Here is a 20361-nt window from a genome sequence, read left to right as displayed (position 1 = left end):
GAGATCCAACCACACGTTAAAGAAAATTGGACTGAGGTGCAGGAGTGTTTTTGCACTTTTAGCATTCTCATTTTATTCCCTTAAGAACAATTCCTACTGTTTTCTTCCTGTGGGCATCAAAATTGTGATAATGTTTCTGTTCCAGGCTCAGAGAACAAGTTATATAAATAGTTAAGCTTGGCTAGGGTAACCAGTGTGAAGGGGAAAGCCACAAAGGATAAAGCTGGGAAAACACACAGGGGCCTGAAAAGCCAAACCCTAAGTAATTGGGACCTTCTACTGAATGCTATGGAGGGAAGGACAGCGAAAAGTTTTATTAAGGGGGAAAATAATTTGTTTGGTTTGAGAATTGGGGGATAGGCCATAAAGGAGAGACCCACATAACTTAGAAATAGAAGACATACATTTTAAAGCACAGCTATAATCTATTGGGACAGGGGCTGGGCAAGGCACTGGAGAGAAGCTTAATATTTATTATACACTTAACTAAATGCCAGGGGCTGTGCTAAGCAGTTTACATGTGCTATATTTTTTTCCCTTTACCTGAGGATATATTTATTGATTTTAGAGAGAGAGGAAGGGAGATACACACACACACACACACACACAGAGAGAGAGAGAGAGAGAGGAGAGAGAGAGAGAGAGAGAGAGAGAGAGAGAGAAAGGTCGAAATGAGAGAGAAACATGGATCAGTTGCCTCCCGTATGTCCACTGACCGGAACCCACCACCTTTTGGTATACAGGATGACACTCTGAGCCACCAACTGAACTACCTAGCCAGGGCAACATGTGCTATCTTTTTAAATCTTTGTAACAGCCTTGTTAGGTAGGTATTTTACAAAAGAGGAAACAGAATCTCAGAGAAATTAAGTTACTTGCCCTTGGTCATACCTCTTGTAAATGGCAGAGGAGCTAGGATTGTTTTAGTCCAAACACTATAAGCCTCCATTATAGCAAGCTATTTCCCAGCACTACAGAATCTTACTGAGGTTGCTCATTTCCTGATTTGCAGTAAGTACATGTGTTTTTTTCAACCAAAAATTTCACTTTGCTACAAGATATACAAGTTTGAGCCTACCATCTGTATCTGCCTTCATCTTGCTTTCCACTTTAGGTAAACAAACAATACAAAAGTGTCATTTAGGGGATTTATATAGATACTTTGTCTCTCCTACAAAATAGTAAGCCATTTGACAGCAGGAACAGGGTTTTAACAGTATTTCAGCAGCAGTGTTTGTTGAATGAATTAATGAATGAACATCCACCCAAGTGGTAGAAAAAGAGATAACTTTTGGCATTGTTTCAAGGCTCCAAATTGGGGGTTTGTTACAGCTACCACTTTGTACAACAGTAATGTTTTCACAACAACAAAAAAGTAGAATTCTTGAAGCAGACTCAGCTCCTGGAAAGGAAATAGCTCTGGTTCTGACATCCCAGATCCCTGCAGTGGAATTGACAAAAGCACAGACTAAAGCTTAATTTCCTACAAGGATAGTGATGAGGACTGGAATGAGTTTATAACTGCACTTGCAATGAAGGGTTGGCTAAGCATTTAAGGAGTGTAAACAAGATTGCAAAAGGAATGATTATTAAAACCGTTTAAGAAAAACTGTTCTCAAGCATTCTTAAGAAAATTCAAGTACACCAATATGCAAATTGATGTATTTATAACACTCCATTCTGATTAAGTAAACAAAGCAGGTTCTTAAAGAACCTCCGTTACTTTTTTTTTTGTTGTTGCATAATTTTAATGAATGACTGTATGTACTTGAGAATAAAATAAACTATTTCTTTAAAATATTCTGTGACAGAATTTTTAACAATTCAGAGGAACCTCCTCTATTAGGTAGCATCAATGTAACTGTGCTACATGTAACATTTCTACCTGGATCAGATCAATTTCCTATCTGACAATAGTATCTCTTGTGCGGTATTGTCCCTCAATCTCTCCTAATCCAACCTGGAACTCTTCCTACCATCTATGTCATTATTGCATGTGAATGTGTGTGTGACAGGAGGGAATAAAAAAAGGGATTAATGAAAGGAAGGAGTAATGTTAACTAATTTTGATGTTCCCTATTGAAGAAAAAAATGAATTGAATAATTTATTTCCCTTTCCAATATATTTTTCACCCAAATGAAAAAATTTAAAAGTTGATTATGTATATAAAATTTATAAAATGAATAAATAATATATACTATTTATTCATTTTATAATAATTACATATACATGTTTTCTTCATAATAAACTCTTGATTGTAGATTTTTATTATAAGCTACATAAAATATGCAATCATTTAACACTTCAAAATTTTACTGGGCCAAATTGGCCAGTATTAGAAAACCTGACACCACCCCCCTTTCTGGCTGACTAGCCCCTTGTTCAGAGCATCATTCTACACTTTTTACCTAGAATTACCCTAATTCCTTTCAATATTACTATACTTCTAAATCACTGGGAATATTTAATTCTCCAATGACAAGAGAGGCATTGTCTAAATTTCTTTTCCAATGGCTTGAACCCAGACTACTCAGATAATTTTTTCAGAGAAACTCAAAACATTAATTCAAATATGAGATTTAATGCACAAAAATTAAATCTATAATATCTAGTTACTGTGGATGCTTTAAATGAACTTTATTTTGTATCTTGTATATTGGACACTAACTGAAGTTTAGGAGGGGAAGAACTGCTGAAATGGAGAGCCAGTGCATTATATGCTCTCTTGAAACTTAATGGCAAGCTTTCATCCCAGAAACATAAGGGGATTCTTGAGGCCTGCAGTTGCATTCCTGCCGCTCAGGATAATCAATAAAATCTGGGGCAGGCAAGCCAGACAGGATCATTAGGGATTTGTTCCAGATTGTGAATGTTGGACAAACTGGAAGAATGAAGGTCACATCAAAAGTGTGGAGATGGAGAGAGTTAGCTGGATCATAAAACGATAGCATGTTGTTGTCATAATCCAGAAGGACACCCAGACGCTTCAACTGTGGGGGCACATCCACCAGCATTTCCTTGTTGTTATGTCTCACTACGAAGTTACTATTGCATCGAGAGAAAACCCAGGAGGAGGCATTTTTGCCAATCCATTCATTCTTGGGAGCTGATTTGTAGGCAATGCCAATTGCATACCTGTGAAACAGTGAAAAGGAGAGAGAAATAAACATTTATTAATTATATGAGTTGTGTTAGATACCATATGAGATATATAAGAAATATAACACATGTTTCTTCTTTAGTTTATATTTAAATCCATAATGTTGATACCACTAGAGGTTTAAAAAGTTAGCAATTAGAGTGTTGTAGTAATTTCAAACTCCTAGCTCAGTATATTTTCCATGAATTTATTTTAAAAACTGGCATGTTTTTCTAGGAGTGGTTTTCATCACATGCCTTTTAACCTTGACTCACTAGTATTATGTTTGTGTTATAGAACTAGATCTCGCAGGAACCTAACAACAGGGGAGAGAAGAGGAAAGAAAAGTGAAATCCACTCACCATGTTGAGGAACCCATGACCACCTCCCAGTAGTGGCAACCACTGTCAATGAATATATTTCCTGCTGCCCCATAGCACCCTGTGCCACTAAACCTCTCTGGGGTATGGCTCTTTTTCAGAGAGCTTTCATCCTTCTCCATCTGCAATCCATCATTGGAGATCTTCAACTTCTTGTGAGTCATCTTGGGGTCCAGTTTAAAGGGTTGACCTGAAAAAAAACATAGAAACAAGAAAATGTATGAGGAAATATTTAAGAGTTCTTTGTCTTCCAGGATCACCACTACCACAGGATCCTCTATATGATGGTCATTTTTGGATGAGTGAAAGTTGCCTGCTGTTTGATTATATTAAGGAAGCAGGCCAGAAGCCACCATTTTCAATAAAATAAGAATATGCTGCCCTCGCCAGTGTAGTTCAGTTGGTCAGAGTGTCATCCCATACACTGAAAGGTGGTGGGTTCGATTACTGGTCAGGGCACATACCCAGGTTGTGGCTTTGATTCCTAGTCAGGGCATGTTCAGGAGGCAACTTATTGATGTTTCTCTCTCACACATTGGTGTTTCTCTCCTCTTTCTCTCTCTAAGTTAGTAAAGAAACATATCCTCTAGTGAGAATCTAAAAAAGAAGGATATGCTGCCCCCCTTCATATGTTATCAAGTTAAAAGGGAACTCTTAGGGTCTCAAATATGTTTTATATGTTGCTTCTCTTTCAGTGGGTGGTTTGGTATTTGAATGGATTTTAGGGGAAGGAGTGTTTGAGGTAAAAAAAAGAGTGAGGGAATTGATGAAAAAATTTCTGCTTGTTGGTAAAACAAAATTGAAAATAATTCAGCAACAGGACAATATTTTTGCCCTCATAGAACTGAGATGTAAATAATATAATTAGGTAACTTCATTAGAGTGACTATTGCATCATCAATGGTAAGGGGAAATATCTGTTGTGTAGGATCATTCACAACAGAGAATCCCTTTAGTCATGATAAAAGCAAGTACTAGGAACACAAGTTGCTGTGTATGGCAAGAGCCATATATAAAATTTGTGGCAGATACTGTTGGTGAACACAACATCAATTTCCTACTTTTTCTCTTTTACCCACTTTCACTATAGAGACCAGATATGCTAAATACTCTAGTGCCTAGCCTCCATTGCTGCTAGGGGTGGCTAATAAGATGGAAGTAGAAGTCAGAGTGTGAGAACATTCCGGGAAAGTGCATGTTTTCATGATAAAAAGGATAGCCATTGTGTATACCAGCCTTTCCCCCTTCTTTCTAGCTTGAAAGAAAATATGACATCTAGAGTTTGCAATGGCTATGTTGTGACTATGTGGCAAAAAGCCAATACAGAAAGGGAGAAGGAGCCTGGGTCTTTTATGACATCACAGAACTGCTACAACAGCCCTGAACTGCCTTCCTTTAAACTTCTTGCTATGTTAGAAAAAGAAGAAAAAAAATTATTTAAGCTACTAATAAGTAACTATTTGTTAAGCTAAGTTAGTTGAATTTTCTGTCATTTCCATTCAAAAGCACTCCTAACAGGTATGGCATCTCTGCAGTATGATTTTAGCAGATTATCACAAATATAGTCATGCTCCACAAAACAACGTTTCACTCAATGATGGAGCACATATAGGATAGTGATATACCACACAGCCTAGGTGTGCAGTAGGCTATATCATCTGGGTTTGTGTAAGTACACTCAATGATGTCTGCACACAACTAAATTTCCTAATGGTTTATTTCTCAGAATGTTTCCCCATTGTTAAGCACTGAATGTTTATAGTAGTCTTTTACTCAGCTGTTCCCCAAGCATGAGGATGGGCTGCAGAGAAAAATTCTTCACTAATATTCCCCCAAGACACCAGCTACTTTATGTATATCTCTTTCCACATATCTTCCAGAGCCTTGAACAAACCCCTTGACAAAAGCACAAACTATAACAGCAAAGCTCCTCCATCCAGGGCCTCTGATATCTGCTGAGGCTATGTACTTCCTGGCACAGAGGGGAAAACTGATGTCTTCTTTCAGAATCACCATAACATACTGTTTGTTTTTAGTCGGGTAGGTTCACTGTTCCGGCTGCCTGCTTGGTTTATAGCTTTAACAATGAAGATGTAGCGTGTCCCACTCTGGAGTCCGTGCACTGTGTAATGGTTCTGCTTAATGTTGGGCACAATCATCCAGCTATCCACCGAATTATACAGGCCTGTAACATGGGGAAATACAAGGACATTAACCAGCAGGTAAAAGAAATAGGATGAGAAGCACACTGAAAATTCATCATAAGAACCCCAAAAGTGAATTTTATTTTGTTTTCTTGTGAGTCCTGGAAGACATAGTGAGATGAACCTCCTCGCTTCTTTCCTGCCATGGAGGTAGGCTCATACCTGGTTCCTTGCTTCTGGTAATTGAATGTAACCACTAGCAAAAGTTAGGTTACTTCACTTATCTTCCAAATAATATAGGAAAAACTACTCTACAAAATCACAGAATTATCTCTTTTATGGAGTCTCTATATCTTTACTCCAAAGATTCAATTCTCTGAGAGCTGAATCTGGCCTTGTATGAATAGAGCAGTCCTGTGCCGAGCACAAGAACATTGAATCTCAAAGCTGAAAGGACACCTACACATCGTATTTCCCTCATTTCACAAATGGAAAACTGAGATGGAGAGAAGAAAAGTGACTTGCCCAAGGCCACAGATAGCTGGTGATGGTGCTGAGAGTAGAAGAACCCTGGTCTCTTTAATCCTAGTCCAGTGTTTTCTCCACTATATCACAAGTCACAGGGTGAATAACAATGTTTTGCTATCTCTGTAAGGTAGCTATTCTTTTAGGGCTTATGACTCAAATCTCTTACCCCATTCTCACTCTTATTTCCAAGACTAGTCTGGCTCCAAGGTATCACAGGGAAGCCAAGGAGGTGACATAATAACAAAAGCACTTGACACTACACTTTTATCCCTTCCTGGTTCTGATTCCAATACTCATTTGAGGTTGGGTGGCCCAGAAACACACTGCTGTCTGGAACCTTCTTTCTTCCCAAGTAGGGAAAAGGTTCAGAGATCTAAGTTTCTGCTTTTTGAAACACCATAAACCATAAACATTGACTTAAACAGAGAAAAATATACACAATTAAAAACATGTATGTGGCTAACTTTTTTTTTTTGCATTTATATTCAGATAGAGCAGGAGGGAGTGAGGGAGGAAGAGAGAGAAAGAAACATCGATGTGAGAGAGACACACCGAGTGGTTGCCACCCACACAACCCCAACCACAGCCAGGGACAAACTGAAACTGAGGTACGTGCCCTTAGCGGGAACTGAACCTGGGACTCTCTGGTCCACAGGTCGATGCTCTAACCGCTGAGCCAAACTGGCCAGGGCTTGGCTAACTTTTAATAAAAGAGGGATCAACATTCTAGTCTATGAATTACCTATGTTTATCTCTTCTGTTATCTTTTTTTCAGTCATTTTACTGATTTTAAACACAATTATACCAAAGGGTGGAAAGGAAATGGCAAGAAAAATGAGTGGTGAATTTAGTCACTTCTGTGCAGATGTATGTAGTAAAGGGTTCAAGTGAGATTGAAAATAAAAAAAAAATGAGTTTTTTAAAAGTGATCTAATCAGGAGGGTTTTATAATTAATTATGGGGATGGGTAGAAAAAGTTTAAATTAAAACTAGAAAAAAAAGCACAATGGAGGGCAAAAAATATGCTATAGAAAGAAGTGTAATTTGTGGAAATGATCAGTGGTTCTTAGGAAAAGATAATAAAGGATAAGAGTCAGGGATGATGTTTGAGGTTTTGACTGTCTACATACCAATGAATAGTATCAGTCATGAACTGCACATGTAATTTAAATACAAAGAGGGAAATATATGATCGTCCAGACATACTTCTAACAATGCAAAACAAAAAATAAAACAATCTTCACAATGAAGTATAAAACCGTAAAAATGTATGAGAAAGATCTCTATGAACTGATATGGAGTGATTTCCAGGCTATATTATTAACTGAATAAAGCAAATTATGTAAGAGAATATTTATAATATGCTACCTTTTTGCAAGAAAGAAATGCAAATAAGAAAATATACATACATTTGCCTAGAGTTATAGAACAACAATAACATCAGGAAGGAAAAACCAGAAAATAATGAAGTTGGTTACCTGTAAGGGATGGGGGTAGGCTAACAGAATTAAAAGGATATGAGAGAGAATGACAAATCTCTGAGTATACCTTTTTTGTACTGTTTTCCCTTTTGAAAAAACTGTTGTTGTTTTATAAATTCACTAATTAAAATGAAATCAATCAGATTGGAAAGAGTGAGGACTAAAACTGAAGGCAAACTAAAACAAATGAACCCAACTGCATTTCAAATGAAAAACAAAAACAAAAAAAAACCCACATCAACGGGATAGGGACAGGAGAATTGCAAACAAGTCTTAAACTATTGTTTGGCTTGTTTTGTAGCAAATTCTATAACTCTTGTAGTTATAGTATAGGAGTGAGCACATGAGCGCATATATTAATGTTGTTAAGAGCCAGGGTTCTCATTGTGGACGTAGAAAAATACAAATATGAAATGGGGGAAGGCTAAAATGAAACTGTGGGGATGGACTGGAATTGGAAGTATTAGTAGAAGCTCATGCTATTAAAAAAAAAAAAAAATATATATATATATATATATGTACTCATACTATTTAAAATATATATGTATGTGTATGTGCATACATATGTGCACATATGTTAAGTATATGTGTATATATACTTTATGTGTGTTCACATGTATACGTACATGGGTAGATGTGTGTATTTCTAGTCTCCAGGTCTTAGTCTCTAATACCATTCTCCCCCTAAAGAAAGGTGGTTTAAAAATAGAGAAAATGTTGAAAAACTTCATGGGAAAGTAGCTCTCAGAAGTGAGGTTCAATCAACAGTGGCAGGCAGACTGGCATGTAGGACTGGAACCTTGAATCTTTGTTGAATACTTATTCCCAGTAAAATAGTTTCAGTTTATTTGATCACTGTATTTTTTTTTTGCTTCAGGAGCTGCCCTTGTCCCAGTCCTATTCTACTTTTCTATTAATGATCAGATGAAGACATGGAAGGCAGGTTAGGAGGGAAAGTAAATGTACTAAAAAATGGAAACTGGATTCAAAAGGATATTGCAGGCTGGAATGAGGAATCAAAGCTAACCAGATAAAATGTAATAGGGATGAATTTAAGGTGTATTTCCATTCAGACAATCAATTGAACAGGAATAGCATTTGAAATTCCTAGGGATGTCAGCTGACCATATGCTCAGCTGACACAGTGATTAATATGGCTATTGGTTTAAAAAATAAAATAAAATAATATAAAACGGTTCTGAGCAGGGGGGCATCAGCTAATATACAAAAGAAACAATCCAGCTATCACCTGCACTGATCAGACTACTTTTGGAGTGTATTCACTTTTTTTTTTTTTTTGACAGAACATTTTATAAAGCATTTTGACAAACAACACTGTGTCCATAAAAAGAATACCAGGATGGTAAAGGGTCTGAAACATGAGAAGCAATTCAAAGAACTGATCATGTTTAGCCTTGAAAAGAGAAAATTTATAAGGGACATGAGAATTACCTAAAATTATCTGAAGAACTGTCATGTGGAATATTGATTATGTTTGTTATCGAGGCATAAAATGGCAGGCCTAGAACTAATTGGTAGCTGTAGTTTAATATAAGGAACATTAAGCTTGAAGTCTGATAAGCTTGGGTTTAAAACTTGACTCCATCAGTTTATAGCTTTGTGACATTGGGCAACTCATTTTGAGCCTCAGTTTCTTCATCTATAAAATAGAATTAATATGATCTATTTCATAAGGTTAGGTAAGAACTCATGACCACTAAATGAAATAATGTATGTGGGAGTATTTGTAAATGGCAAAATATAATACATGTGTAAATTATTGTTATTATTATTTACTAGGAAAAAGAGTTAGACCTTTTATAAAGAAACACTGATGAGTATTTACAGTTGCACAACAATTAAATGAGCTATTTTGTTAGAAATGAGATATCCATCACTGGAAATGTTCAATCAGAGACAAGATAATCATCTACTAGGTGTCTGGTAGAACGGAAGATTAGACTAGGTGACTTCTAAGGTTGTGCCTTCGAATTCTAACATGCTGTGATCCTATTGCTGTTAAGAATTATCCTTTAAGCTTTTATTTACAAAGGACTATATATCTTTGAAAATAAAGATGATAGCTTATAGATCTTTGCCACTTTTTGGATTTATTCTCAACTGTTCTCCTCCTATCTGGAAGAAGAAGTGCAGTGACAAGCTCTAAGACCTTCCAGAGCAAGAGAGACAAGTGAAGAAAAGCATGTTGGGAAGGCCTTAGAGTTTGTGACTTCACAAACTGAAGAAACACCCAGGAACACCCAAGATCACAGCTACCTGGGCCAAGTGGCATAGGTTGAAGCTGCACGAGGCAAGTGTTTTCGAGAGATTAACCCCAAATATCTTTTCATGTCTCCACCCCACTATATGGCCCAGAATTGTCACAATTCAGAAAAAGGAAGCCTATCAGGAGTGTTTCACTGAAAAAATGCCTCTCATTTAAGCCTATGTAGTTAGAAACCGAAGCACAAACATACAGGTAAAATAAAATACTAATTTTCAGCTATGCAGATGCAACCTTAAGATTGGAATCAGTTCCAGTGTTGAATCTAGTTTTAATTCTGCTTTCATTTCCATTTTCCCCCAGTGCATTGAGGGGAACTTGCATCTCATCGAACTCTTTTATCTGGCAATCAATGAGTTAAGTTCTTGCTGTGCCCTGTCTTGCTCCAATTAATCGGATGGTGAAACCATAACAAGAAAGCTAAACAACTTCTTTTTGAACATCTTTCATTTTGTGGCTCACAGATAAGTTTTTATATTTGGTGTAACTCTTGGAGGAAAGGGAGAAGGGGTAAAGGGAAGAGTGACAAAGGCAGAAAGCTTGTCACTATATTCACTGATACAAATGGGTATGGTAAAGGAAGGAGTAATCTTTGAACATAATGTATTTTACCATGATAATGAAGTGGAAGAAAACATACAATCAGCAATGATGGTAGTTTAGCTACCCAGGAATGAATTATGAGCTTTGTTCTGATTTGGGAGAGCAGAGTAACATGGATTAACTGAAGAAAGGCTAAGGATTATATAAACAAATGGGAGTGGCCCAAGTATCTGTCCAGCAAGGAAATACACAACTTGCTTATGGGCAATGCTTCAGTAAACCCTTTGCAATGCCCTGGGGGAGCTTACACTGTCTACAAAACACTGTTCTAAACAACCTAACACGTCTTACAAACACTTGCCTCGTGGCGCCCCGGCCAATCTTGAGCAGCTTACTGCTTCCTTACATTTCCTTATCTCTGGCCACAGGCCCCAACTACACCATGACTTACTGATGAAGTTAGCCTGGCCAGTGAATATGGTGTACTGAAGCTCATAGGAGCTGATGCTGAACTCATCATCTGAGATCCAGTGGACTGTAATGGTGTCATGGGAGGCAGTACAGAGTTCCTCTCGAATAGATGGTGGATTTGGGGCTGTAGAAAAAGGTGGAAAAGAAGGTAAGGAAAGCACACTTTCTGTTCTGGAATTTCACAATCATTACTCTTTCTGCCCAACCCAACATATTATTGTGAGATTTTAATAAGAAGCTTTACATTTCACATACCATAGAACCTGAAGCAAAGGGCTGAGACCTCAAGTTCCCCCAACTCACTTTTGCTTCAATGATAAAGATAATTAAGGCAAATATATAAGCCTAAGTTATTGAGATGAATGACCAATTGTCTACTCTGTCTGTAAACACATGTAAATATTAGACCAAAGTGGTCACACAGTTTTCTTATTACATGACCTTTAACCTATTACTTTTATTTTAAAATAAGTTTTACTATGTACGTTTAGCAGTATTCCAAAGTACGAAATAGTATGTGTTCCCTCATCTGTATAAGAAGGATGATAATCACATCATAGATTTTTTGCAAGGGCTTATGACATAAAATTAATAAATAGTATCTGGCATAAAATAGATATTCAATAAATGACCGTTACTTTAATATATTAACAAAAATAACTACAAATACAAAGTTATTATGTGTGTATATTTTTCTCATGATATGATTATTTAAATAATATTGAATATAGCCAGCATTTTTATAAGGCTGGCTGCATTCCCTCATTTATGAAAATTGTCTGTAAGCCAGATATTTCTTACATTTTTCTGCCTAATCTACAAATTCTTAAGTTTCCTTAAAACCATTTGAGTGATATCTGTATCCATGTGGGACATTCTCTAATATTCCATAATTGCTACCTGAGTTGTACCACATAACAAGTAACAATATATTACTAATAGGCTCAAAAGCAGACATCCATCAGCATCTTCCTTGTTTTTTTTACCTTTAAGTATGGATAGTATACCTATTCTGCCCCAGAAATACTTGACAAATAACCATTCTTTTCTGTTCCATGAAGTAAAATGTGTTCTATCTAAAAAGACATATGTATAATTTTATAGGTTATAAAAGCATTTTCATTATATTGTCCTTTTCAGATTTTAAAATTTAAACACACCAACAGAAATAATGTAAATGGGAAAGGAAGTACAGTATTTTCACACCTGTTAAATAATCTAGCCCCTCAAGCAATTTCTTTTCTCTGGAAAAATCTAAAGCAAAGTTTTCAAAGGCATCATTAAAATTGATGTCTGGAATCAGAACTTGAGAAGATGCAGTTGCCATAGCGACCCTGCAAAAGAAAAAAGTACATCAATATAGCTCAAAATCAGTTTGCAATCCTTATTCAGTGTTTGATTTCTTGTTTAACAAGGTGGAAATAAATGATTTGTAAGGTTTGATTCTTTTTTTTAAAACATTTTTATATGTTTTTATTGATTTTTTAGAGAGAGGAATGGAGAGAGAGATAGAAACATAGATGCACATCAATTGGCTGCCTCCTGCACACCCCCTATTGGGGATCAAGCCCACAACCCAGGCATATGCTCTGACCGGGAATCAAACCGAAACCTCTCAGTCCATGGGACAATGCTCAATCCACTGAGCCACACTGACTGGGCTACAGTTTGATTCTTTAAGTAAAAAATATAACTATGCTTTGCCAATGGAAACCATTTAAATGTTAATCATCGGGAACCAATTAAGGGTTATATCATATTTATTCACATATGTTCACCTCTCAAACACATTCCCCATTCTGTCTTATTTTGAGAAGTAAATACAGGATTTTTGCCCCCTCTGCATCAATTTCCATCTGGTAGATGGCATCAAAACTATACCTCTGAAGGCTTGGTAAGAGCAGTTTGAGAGATATTTTTTCTCTCCATGCATTTTTTATGCTAATCAAGAAGCCAATACACTAGAGCTGACTTAAAGCCTTCCCCTAAATACTATACTTTATTTGATCTTTAATAACATTTACATTTAATTGTATTATCCTCTAATTGCATAATATTATACTAGATTCATCTCCTCAAATAATTCTAACCATCTCAGGAGCAGAGTTCATATTTTGTACCTTATATTTTCCATGGTCCCTAACAGTGTTGGACACAGGGTGAATAAATAATTGCTGAATGAATAACTGAATGACTAACAACAACACAACTGCTAAAATTTATTGAGCATTTTTACATACATACATACATACACACACACTTTACATACATATATATACATACATACTTTACATACATTATCTAATTTATTCCTTACCATAACCCTGGGTAGTAAATGTTATTTCCATTTTGTAAATGAGAAAGTTGACATATAGAAAGATTAAATAACTTTCCCGAGGTTACACAACCAGTAAGGATCAAAGAAAAAAAGAAATATAAAATATAACTAAACCTACATTCATTGGCTTCTCAGCTATATACCCTTAAATCATTAAAGACAGTTCCTTTTTTTTTAATCTTCACCCGAGGACATTTTTCCATATTTTGCTCAGATAGAGTGGAAGAGAGAGAGAGAGAGACAAACATCGACGTGAAAGGGACACATCGAGTGGTTGCCACCCGCACAACACAACCTGGGACAGGGACAAACTGCAACCGAGGTACATGCCCTTACTGGGAATGGAACCCGGGTCTCTCTGGACCACAGACTGGTGCTCTAACCGCTGAGCCAAACTGGCCAGGGCTAAGACAGTTCCTTTAAAAAAATGTAGGCATGGATTCCAAGATGGCTGCAGAGTATGTGGAAGCTATACTCACATGCTCCTGGTGTCAAACGAGATTTATAGCTAAACTATAAAGCAATCAACCTGAATAACCAACTGAAGCCTAGCTAAACTGAAATAGTATAATCAAGAATTTACAGAAGAAGCCACAAAAAGACTGGTAAAAAGGGTAGAGAATCAGAAAAGACTGAGAAGCTAGAGGGATATCTTGGCTGCAAAACCCTCTCCTCAGGAGCATAGGGTATCAGTGCTATGCCGGGACCCTCAACCCAGAGCAACAGAGATGAGAAGAGGATCCTGCATAGCATCTGGTGGAGAAAATCACTGCAGATTCAATCCATCTTGGAAAGAAGGGAGTCTACTAGAGACTCAGATGCCACCTTCCCAGGTTCGAGCACACTTGTTGTTTACAGCACCATATTGGGGAGTGCACTGCCTGGTCCTTCAACTACTGGTGACACCATTTAGCCATGCTCAGGTCCTGCAGAATGGTCTGCAGACAGCACTCAGCAGGGAACTGCAGGGTGCTCTTTTTCTGGAGAAACTCTTGGTGGAGACAGTGATTGAACTGTTTAGCTTTAGAAAGTGGACATTTCTTTCTCATCTCTAGTACACAGCTGGCACCCCCTCCACACATACCAGTTGAATCACTGGGCCTTCCCTACGACTCTGTGGCCCTACCCTGCAGAGTTCAGTTTCATATGGGAATCAAGGTGCCACACAGAGCTGGGACTTTAAGAGTGCATTTTCTGGGGAGGGTTTTGTCTGGGAATCAGATGGACAGATACTGCGTTGTGTAGCTATTTCGGGGTAGGGGGCCACACTTAGCCCCTGAAAGCTTAGCCTGTACTATTTCCCAACGGGAAATTCATTTGACCTGCTTTTCTGGTAGACAGGTTTCCTACCTTGCTTAGCTCAGTCACATGGGTAGACTAAAGGCTACTCAGAGCTGAGATCTTTGGTGCACATCTAATTTGAAGGTTCTTGCCGGGAAGGGGGAGATGTGCCTGTCCCCATCCTATAGGCTTGCTGGCACCACCACCAACAGAAGACAGTTTAGATCTGCCCTCCCAAGTTCTGGTGGCCCCACCCTACTGAGCTCAGTTTTTTGAGGTACGAAAGGGCGTGTTGCTCAGAGCTGGGACATTTGGAGTGTGTCTCCATTAGACGTTATTGTCTTGGACCAGGACAAAGTACTTGGCCCATCCCTGTTGGAATGGCTCCCACCAACCCCAAAGGGAGACTCTTTAGATCTCTCCTCCTGTGCCCCGGTGGCTCCACCCTGCTAAGCTTGCTCCTGTAGAGGAGATGGTTGGCTCTAATGGACCTGAAACTGTGATGTGCTCCTCCTGAGGGAGATAGAGTTGGAGACTCTGGCAGAGATTGAGTGGTATGGCTCTGAACTAGGGGTCACTTTCCCATCATTGATTCCGTGACCATGGAGCCCCTGCATAAGGAACTCACTAGCCCCATCCTCCTGACCCCAGTAGCCTCAGCTACTGAACTTGTGACCTTTGGAAGGGTCTTTGGGTATAGCCAGCCTGGGCCTACTCTACAATCTTTTATAGGAAGGCTGTGGAGGAAAATTAGGCAAATTCAAGGGGAGGCAGAGTAGCTGACAGGTAGAGATAGATGTTATGGAGCCTTGGATCTTTTGTAGATCTTCCCCCAGCTCTAAGCTGGAGGAAGCTGACCATTGTACACAGGTTGGCCCCTCCCATCCATACCTAGGCTGAGTAGACACAACCACAAACAGTGAAGAGCATGGTAGCTCCGGACAGGTAGCCCAAACTGGTTACACACAATGTCTGACATTGACCCCTACCTGAACCCTTCCCAAGTGGATCTAGAACCAGCACAACCAGTGGTGGACTTCAGACCATACCAGAGCTCAAATCAACTAGCCACACAAGTGGCATACCAAAAAGCAAATTCTGGCAGGCACCAGACCCTGCTGAGAACAATTATACCTTGAGGGGCAGGGGGCAGCCCCTACATAGTGACTCATACATGGTGATTGAGGTTTATCCTTATAGTCAGCCAGTCTGAAAGGTTAACTCCACCCACGAAAAGGCCAAAAGCATTCAAGGCTCAACTACAACAGGAGGGTGCACATAATACACAAGAAACATTCTTGGAGCACTGAGCTCAGATGATCTGTAAGATTGTGCCACTGAGCTCAACAAGATATGTACATCACAAAGCCATCATAAAAAGTTTGGGAATCACTCTGGAGGGTATGGCCCAGTGGTTGAGTGTCAACCCATGCACAAAGAAGTTGCCAGTTCAATTCCCGGTCAGGGTAAATGCCCAGGCTGTGGGCCTGATCCCCAGTTGGGGGCATGCAGGAGGCGACCAATCAATGTTCTCTCTCATTGATGTTTCTATCTCTCTCTCCCTCTCCCTTCCTCTCTCTAATATCAATAAAAAAATTGTTTTTTAAAAAAGTTTGGGAATCATAGCAGATCTGCATAATACAAAGAGACAAAAAATATGCCTCCAATAAAAGAACAAGTAAAAAACCTAGAAAATAATTAAATTAAATGGAAGCAACCAAGGTACCAAATGCAGAGTTTAAAACAATGGTTATAAGAATGTTCAAGGACATTAGGGGAAGAATGGATGATCTCAGTGAGAAATTAAACAAAGAGATATTAAGAATTAAAAAGGATACAGAAATCATATAAAAGAAACAGTCAGAAATGAAGAATACAGTGCCTGAAATAAAGAATACATGAGAAGGAATCAAAAGCAGGTTAGATAAAGCAGAGGACAGAATCAGAAATTTAGAGGACATGATAACAGCAAGCAGAACATCTAAAAGAAAAGATCATTTTTAAAATGAGGAAAGTCTAAGGAACCTCTGGTACAACATCAAGAATTACAATAACTGCATGATAGGGGTACCTAAAGGAGAAGAGAGTGAGCAAGGGATCAGTAACATATTTGAAGAAATAACAACTAAGAATTTCCCTAACCTGGTGAAAAAAGTCACACCAGGAAGCTCAGAAAGACCAATAAAGACAAACCTAAAGAAGCCATACCAAGACACATCATAATTAAAATGTCAAAGGTTAAAGACGAAGAAAAAATTTTAAATGCAGTAAGAGAAACAGTTAACAAGGGATCTCCCACTAGGCTGTCAGCTGATTTCTCAACAGAAACACTTCAGGACAGAAGAGACTGGCATGAAGTGTTCAAAATGATGAAAAGCAAGTGCCTACAACCAAGTACCTATCAATAACAACCTTAAATGTAAATGGATTCAATGTTCCAATCAAAAGACATAGGGTAGCTGAATGGATTAAACAAATAACAAAACTATATGACCCATACATATGTTGTCTAGAAGAGACCCACTCAGAATGAAAGATACATACAGACCAAAAATGAAGGCATGCAAATGAAAATTTTTAAAAAGCTAGAGTAGCAATACTTATATCAGACAAAATGGACTTCAAAACAAAAGCCATAACAAAAGACAAAGAAGGTCACTAAATAACTAAATGGATCATTCCAACAAGAGGATATAATCCTTGTAAACATATATGCACCCAACATAGGATCACTTAAATATATGAAGAAAATGAACACTAAGGGAGATATCTACAGCAATACAGTCATAGTAGGGGATTTTAACACCCAACTAAAATCAGTGCATAGATCTTCCAGACAAATAATCAACAAAGCAACAGCGACCTAAAATGACATACTGGATCGGGTGAATTTAATTGATAAAGAAACAAAATACACATTCTTCTCAAGCGCACATGGAACATTCTCAAAGATAGACCACATGTTAGAATGCAGAATAAGTCTTAATAAATTCAAGAAGATTGAAATAATATTAATCATCTTCTCTGACCATAATGGTATGAAACTAAAAATCAATTACAATAAAAACTTAAAAACATTAAAACACATGGAGGTTTAATGACATATTATTAAACAATGAATTGATTAACAATAAGATCAAGGAAGAAATCAAAAGTTACCTGGAGAATAATAAAAATGAACACAGAGCAACCCAAAATCTATGGGACACAGTGAATGCAGTCCTGAGAGGGAAGTCCTTAGCATTACAGGCAAACCTCAAGAAGAAAGAAAAATCTCAAATAAAATATCTAACCCTACATTGAATAGAACTAAAAAAATAATAACACACAAAATCCAGGGTAATTAGAAGAAAGGAAATCATAAAGATTAAAGCAAAATAAATGACATAGAGACTAAATAAACAATACAAAAGATCAATGAAACCAAGAACTGGTTCTTTGAAAAGATAAACAAAAATTGATAAGCCTTTAACCAGACTCATAAAGAAAAGGGAGAGAACACAAATAAATAAAATCAGAAATTAAATAAGAGAAGTAAAAACTGATACCAAAGAAATACAAAAAAAATGTAAAAAAATATTACAAATAACTATGCCTTATTGGACAATCTGGATGAAATGGATGGATTATTAGAAATGTACAATCTTCAAAAACTGAATCAGAAAGGATCAGAGAATCTGGATAGACAGAATACAACTAGTGAAAATGAAGCAGTAATAAAAAACAAAAACAAAAACAAAAAACTTCCAGGGAACCAAAAGTCCTGGACTGGATGGCTTCACAGCATAATTCTACCACACATTCAAAGAAGAACTAACACCTATCCTTCTCAAATTATTCCAAAAAAATTCAAGAGGAAGGAAATCTTCTAAGCTCTTTTTACAAGGCCAGCATTATTGTAATTTGAAAACCAGATAAAGACACTACAGAGAAAAACAATTATTGGCCAAAGTGACTGATGAAAATAGATGCTAAAATCCTCAACAAATATTAGCAAACCAGATTTAGCAATACATTAAAAAGATCATACAACATGATCAAGTGTGATTTATTCCAAGGATGCAAGGTTGATGTGGTATTCACAAATCAATAAATGTGATACACTACATAAACAAAATGAAGGATAAAAATCACATCATCATATCAATGGATGCAGAAAAATCATTTGATAAAACCCAGCACCCATTTATGATTAAAACTCTCAGCAACGTGGAAATAGAAGGATCATACCTCAACATAAAAAAGACCATATATGACAAACACACAGCCACCATCATACTCAGTTTGCAAAAACTGCAAGTTTCCCCTAAGATCGGGATCAAGACAGGGATGTCCACTTTCACCACTCTTATTCAATATAGTACTAGCCACAGCACCTAGAGCAGAAGAATAAGTAAAAGGCATCCAAATTGGAAAGGAGAAAGTAAAATTGTCATTATTTGCAGATAACATGATATTGTATATCATTGTATATAGAAACCAATAAAGAGTCCACCAAAACTCTACTAGATATAATATATAAATTCAGCAAAGTAGCAGAATACCAAATTAATATTCACAAATCAGTGACATTTTTATACACTAAGAACAAACTATCAGAAAGGAAAACAAATAAAACAATCCTATTTACTACTGCAACCAAAATAATAATAATAATAATAATAATAATAATAAAATACCTAGAAATAATTTAACGACGGAGGTAAAGGACCTGTATTTGGAAAATTATAAGATAGTAAAGAAAGTAATTGAGAAAGATACAAATAAATGAAAGCATGTACCATGTTCATGGATAGGAAAAATTAGCATTATTAAAATGTCCATATTACCCAAAACAATTACAGATTCAACACAATTCCTACTAAAATACCAATGACACATCTCACACAACTAGAATAAATATTTCAAAAATTTATATGGAACCACAGAAGACCTCAAATAAACATAACAATCTTGAGAAAGAAGAACAGTTGAAAGCATCACACTAGCTTATATCAAACTATACTACAAGGTCATAGTAATCAAAACAGCACTGTATTGGCAAAAGGACAGGCATATAGGTTAATGGAACAGAATAGAGAGCCCAAAAATAAACCCACATCTTTATGATCAATTAATACTTGACAAAGGAGGCAAGAACATACAATGGGGTAAAGGTAGTCTCTTCAATAAATGGTGTTGGGGCCCTGGCTGGATTGGCTCAGCAGTAACAACATTGGCTCACAGATTGAAGGGTCGTGTGTTTGATTTCTGGTCAAGGGTTGCAGGTTCAATCACTAGCACAGGTTAGGGTCATGCAGGAGGCAACCAATTGATGTGTCTCTCTCACATCAATGTTTTTCTCTCTCTCTCCTCCTCCTCTCTTCCTCCTTTCCACTCAATCTAATAATCAATGGAAAAGTATCTCTGGTGTGCCCGGCTGGTATGGCTCAGTGGTTGAGTGTTGACCCATGCACCAAGAGGTCGCTGGTTCAATTCCCAGTCATGGCACATGACCAGGTTGTGGGCCAAATCCCCAGTGTGGGGCATGTAGGAGGTGGCCAATCAATGCTTTCTCTCGTCAGGGTTTCTATCTCTCCCTCCCTCTTCCTTTCTCTCTAAAATCAATAAAGAAAAAATATGTTTTAAAATAAAAAATAAATTCAATAAAGAAAAATATCCTTGGATGAAGATTAACAAAAATAAATAAATGGTGTTGGGAAAATTGAACAGATACAAGCAAAAAATGAAACTAGACCGTCTTCATACACCATACACAAGAATAAACTCAA

The 20361-nt window shown here is 37.3% G+C and overlaps 1 protein-coding gene across 3 annotated transcripts in view; it reads right to left on the bottom strand.

Annotated features, from left to right (window-relative positions):
• Positions 1-2619: 2619 nt before the first annotated feature.
• The window catches only part of MID2 (midline 2), a 159273-nt gene continuing 141531 nt past the window's right edge, over positions 2620-20361 (bottom strand). For all 3 annotated transcript variants that reach the window (XM_036271211.1, XM_036271212.1, XM_036271210.1), the window contains exons 6-10: positions 12178-12305; positions 10952-11095; positions 5544-5705; positions 3503-3710; positions 2620-3136 (exon numbers count right to left, since the gene is read on the bottom strand). In XM_036271211.1, the coding sequence (XP_036127104.1) occupies positions 2734-3136; positions 3503-3710; positions 5544-5705; positions 10952-11095; positions 12178-12305 (1045 nt within the window). In that variant the 3' untranslated portion in view covers positions 2620-2733. The remainder of the gene's footprint in view (positions 3137-3502; positions 3711-5543; positions 5706-10951; positions 11096-12177; positions 12306-20361) is intronic.

This window comes from Molossus molossus, unplaced genomic scaffold (genome assembly GCF_014108415.1).
Source record: "Molossus molossus isolate mMolMol1 unplaced genomic scaffold, mMolMol1.p scaffold_m16_p_2, whole genome shotgun sequence".
Taxonomy (NCBI): Eukaryota; Metazoa; Chordata; class Mammalia; order Chiroptera; family Molossidae; genus Molossus; species Molossus molossus.
The sequence above is the reverse complement of the archived record's forward strand: the minus strand, read 5'-3'. Positions and strand labels throughout refer to the sequence as shown.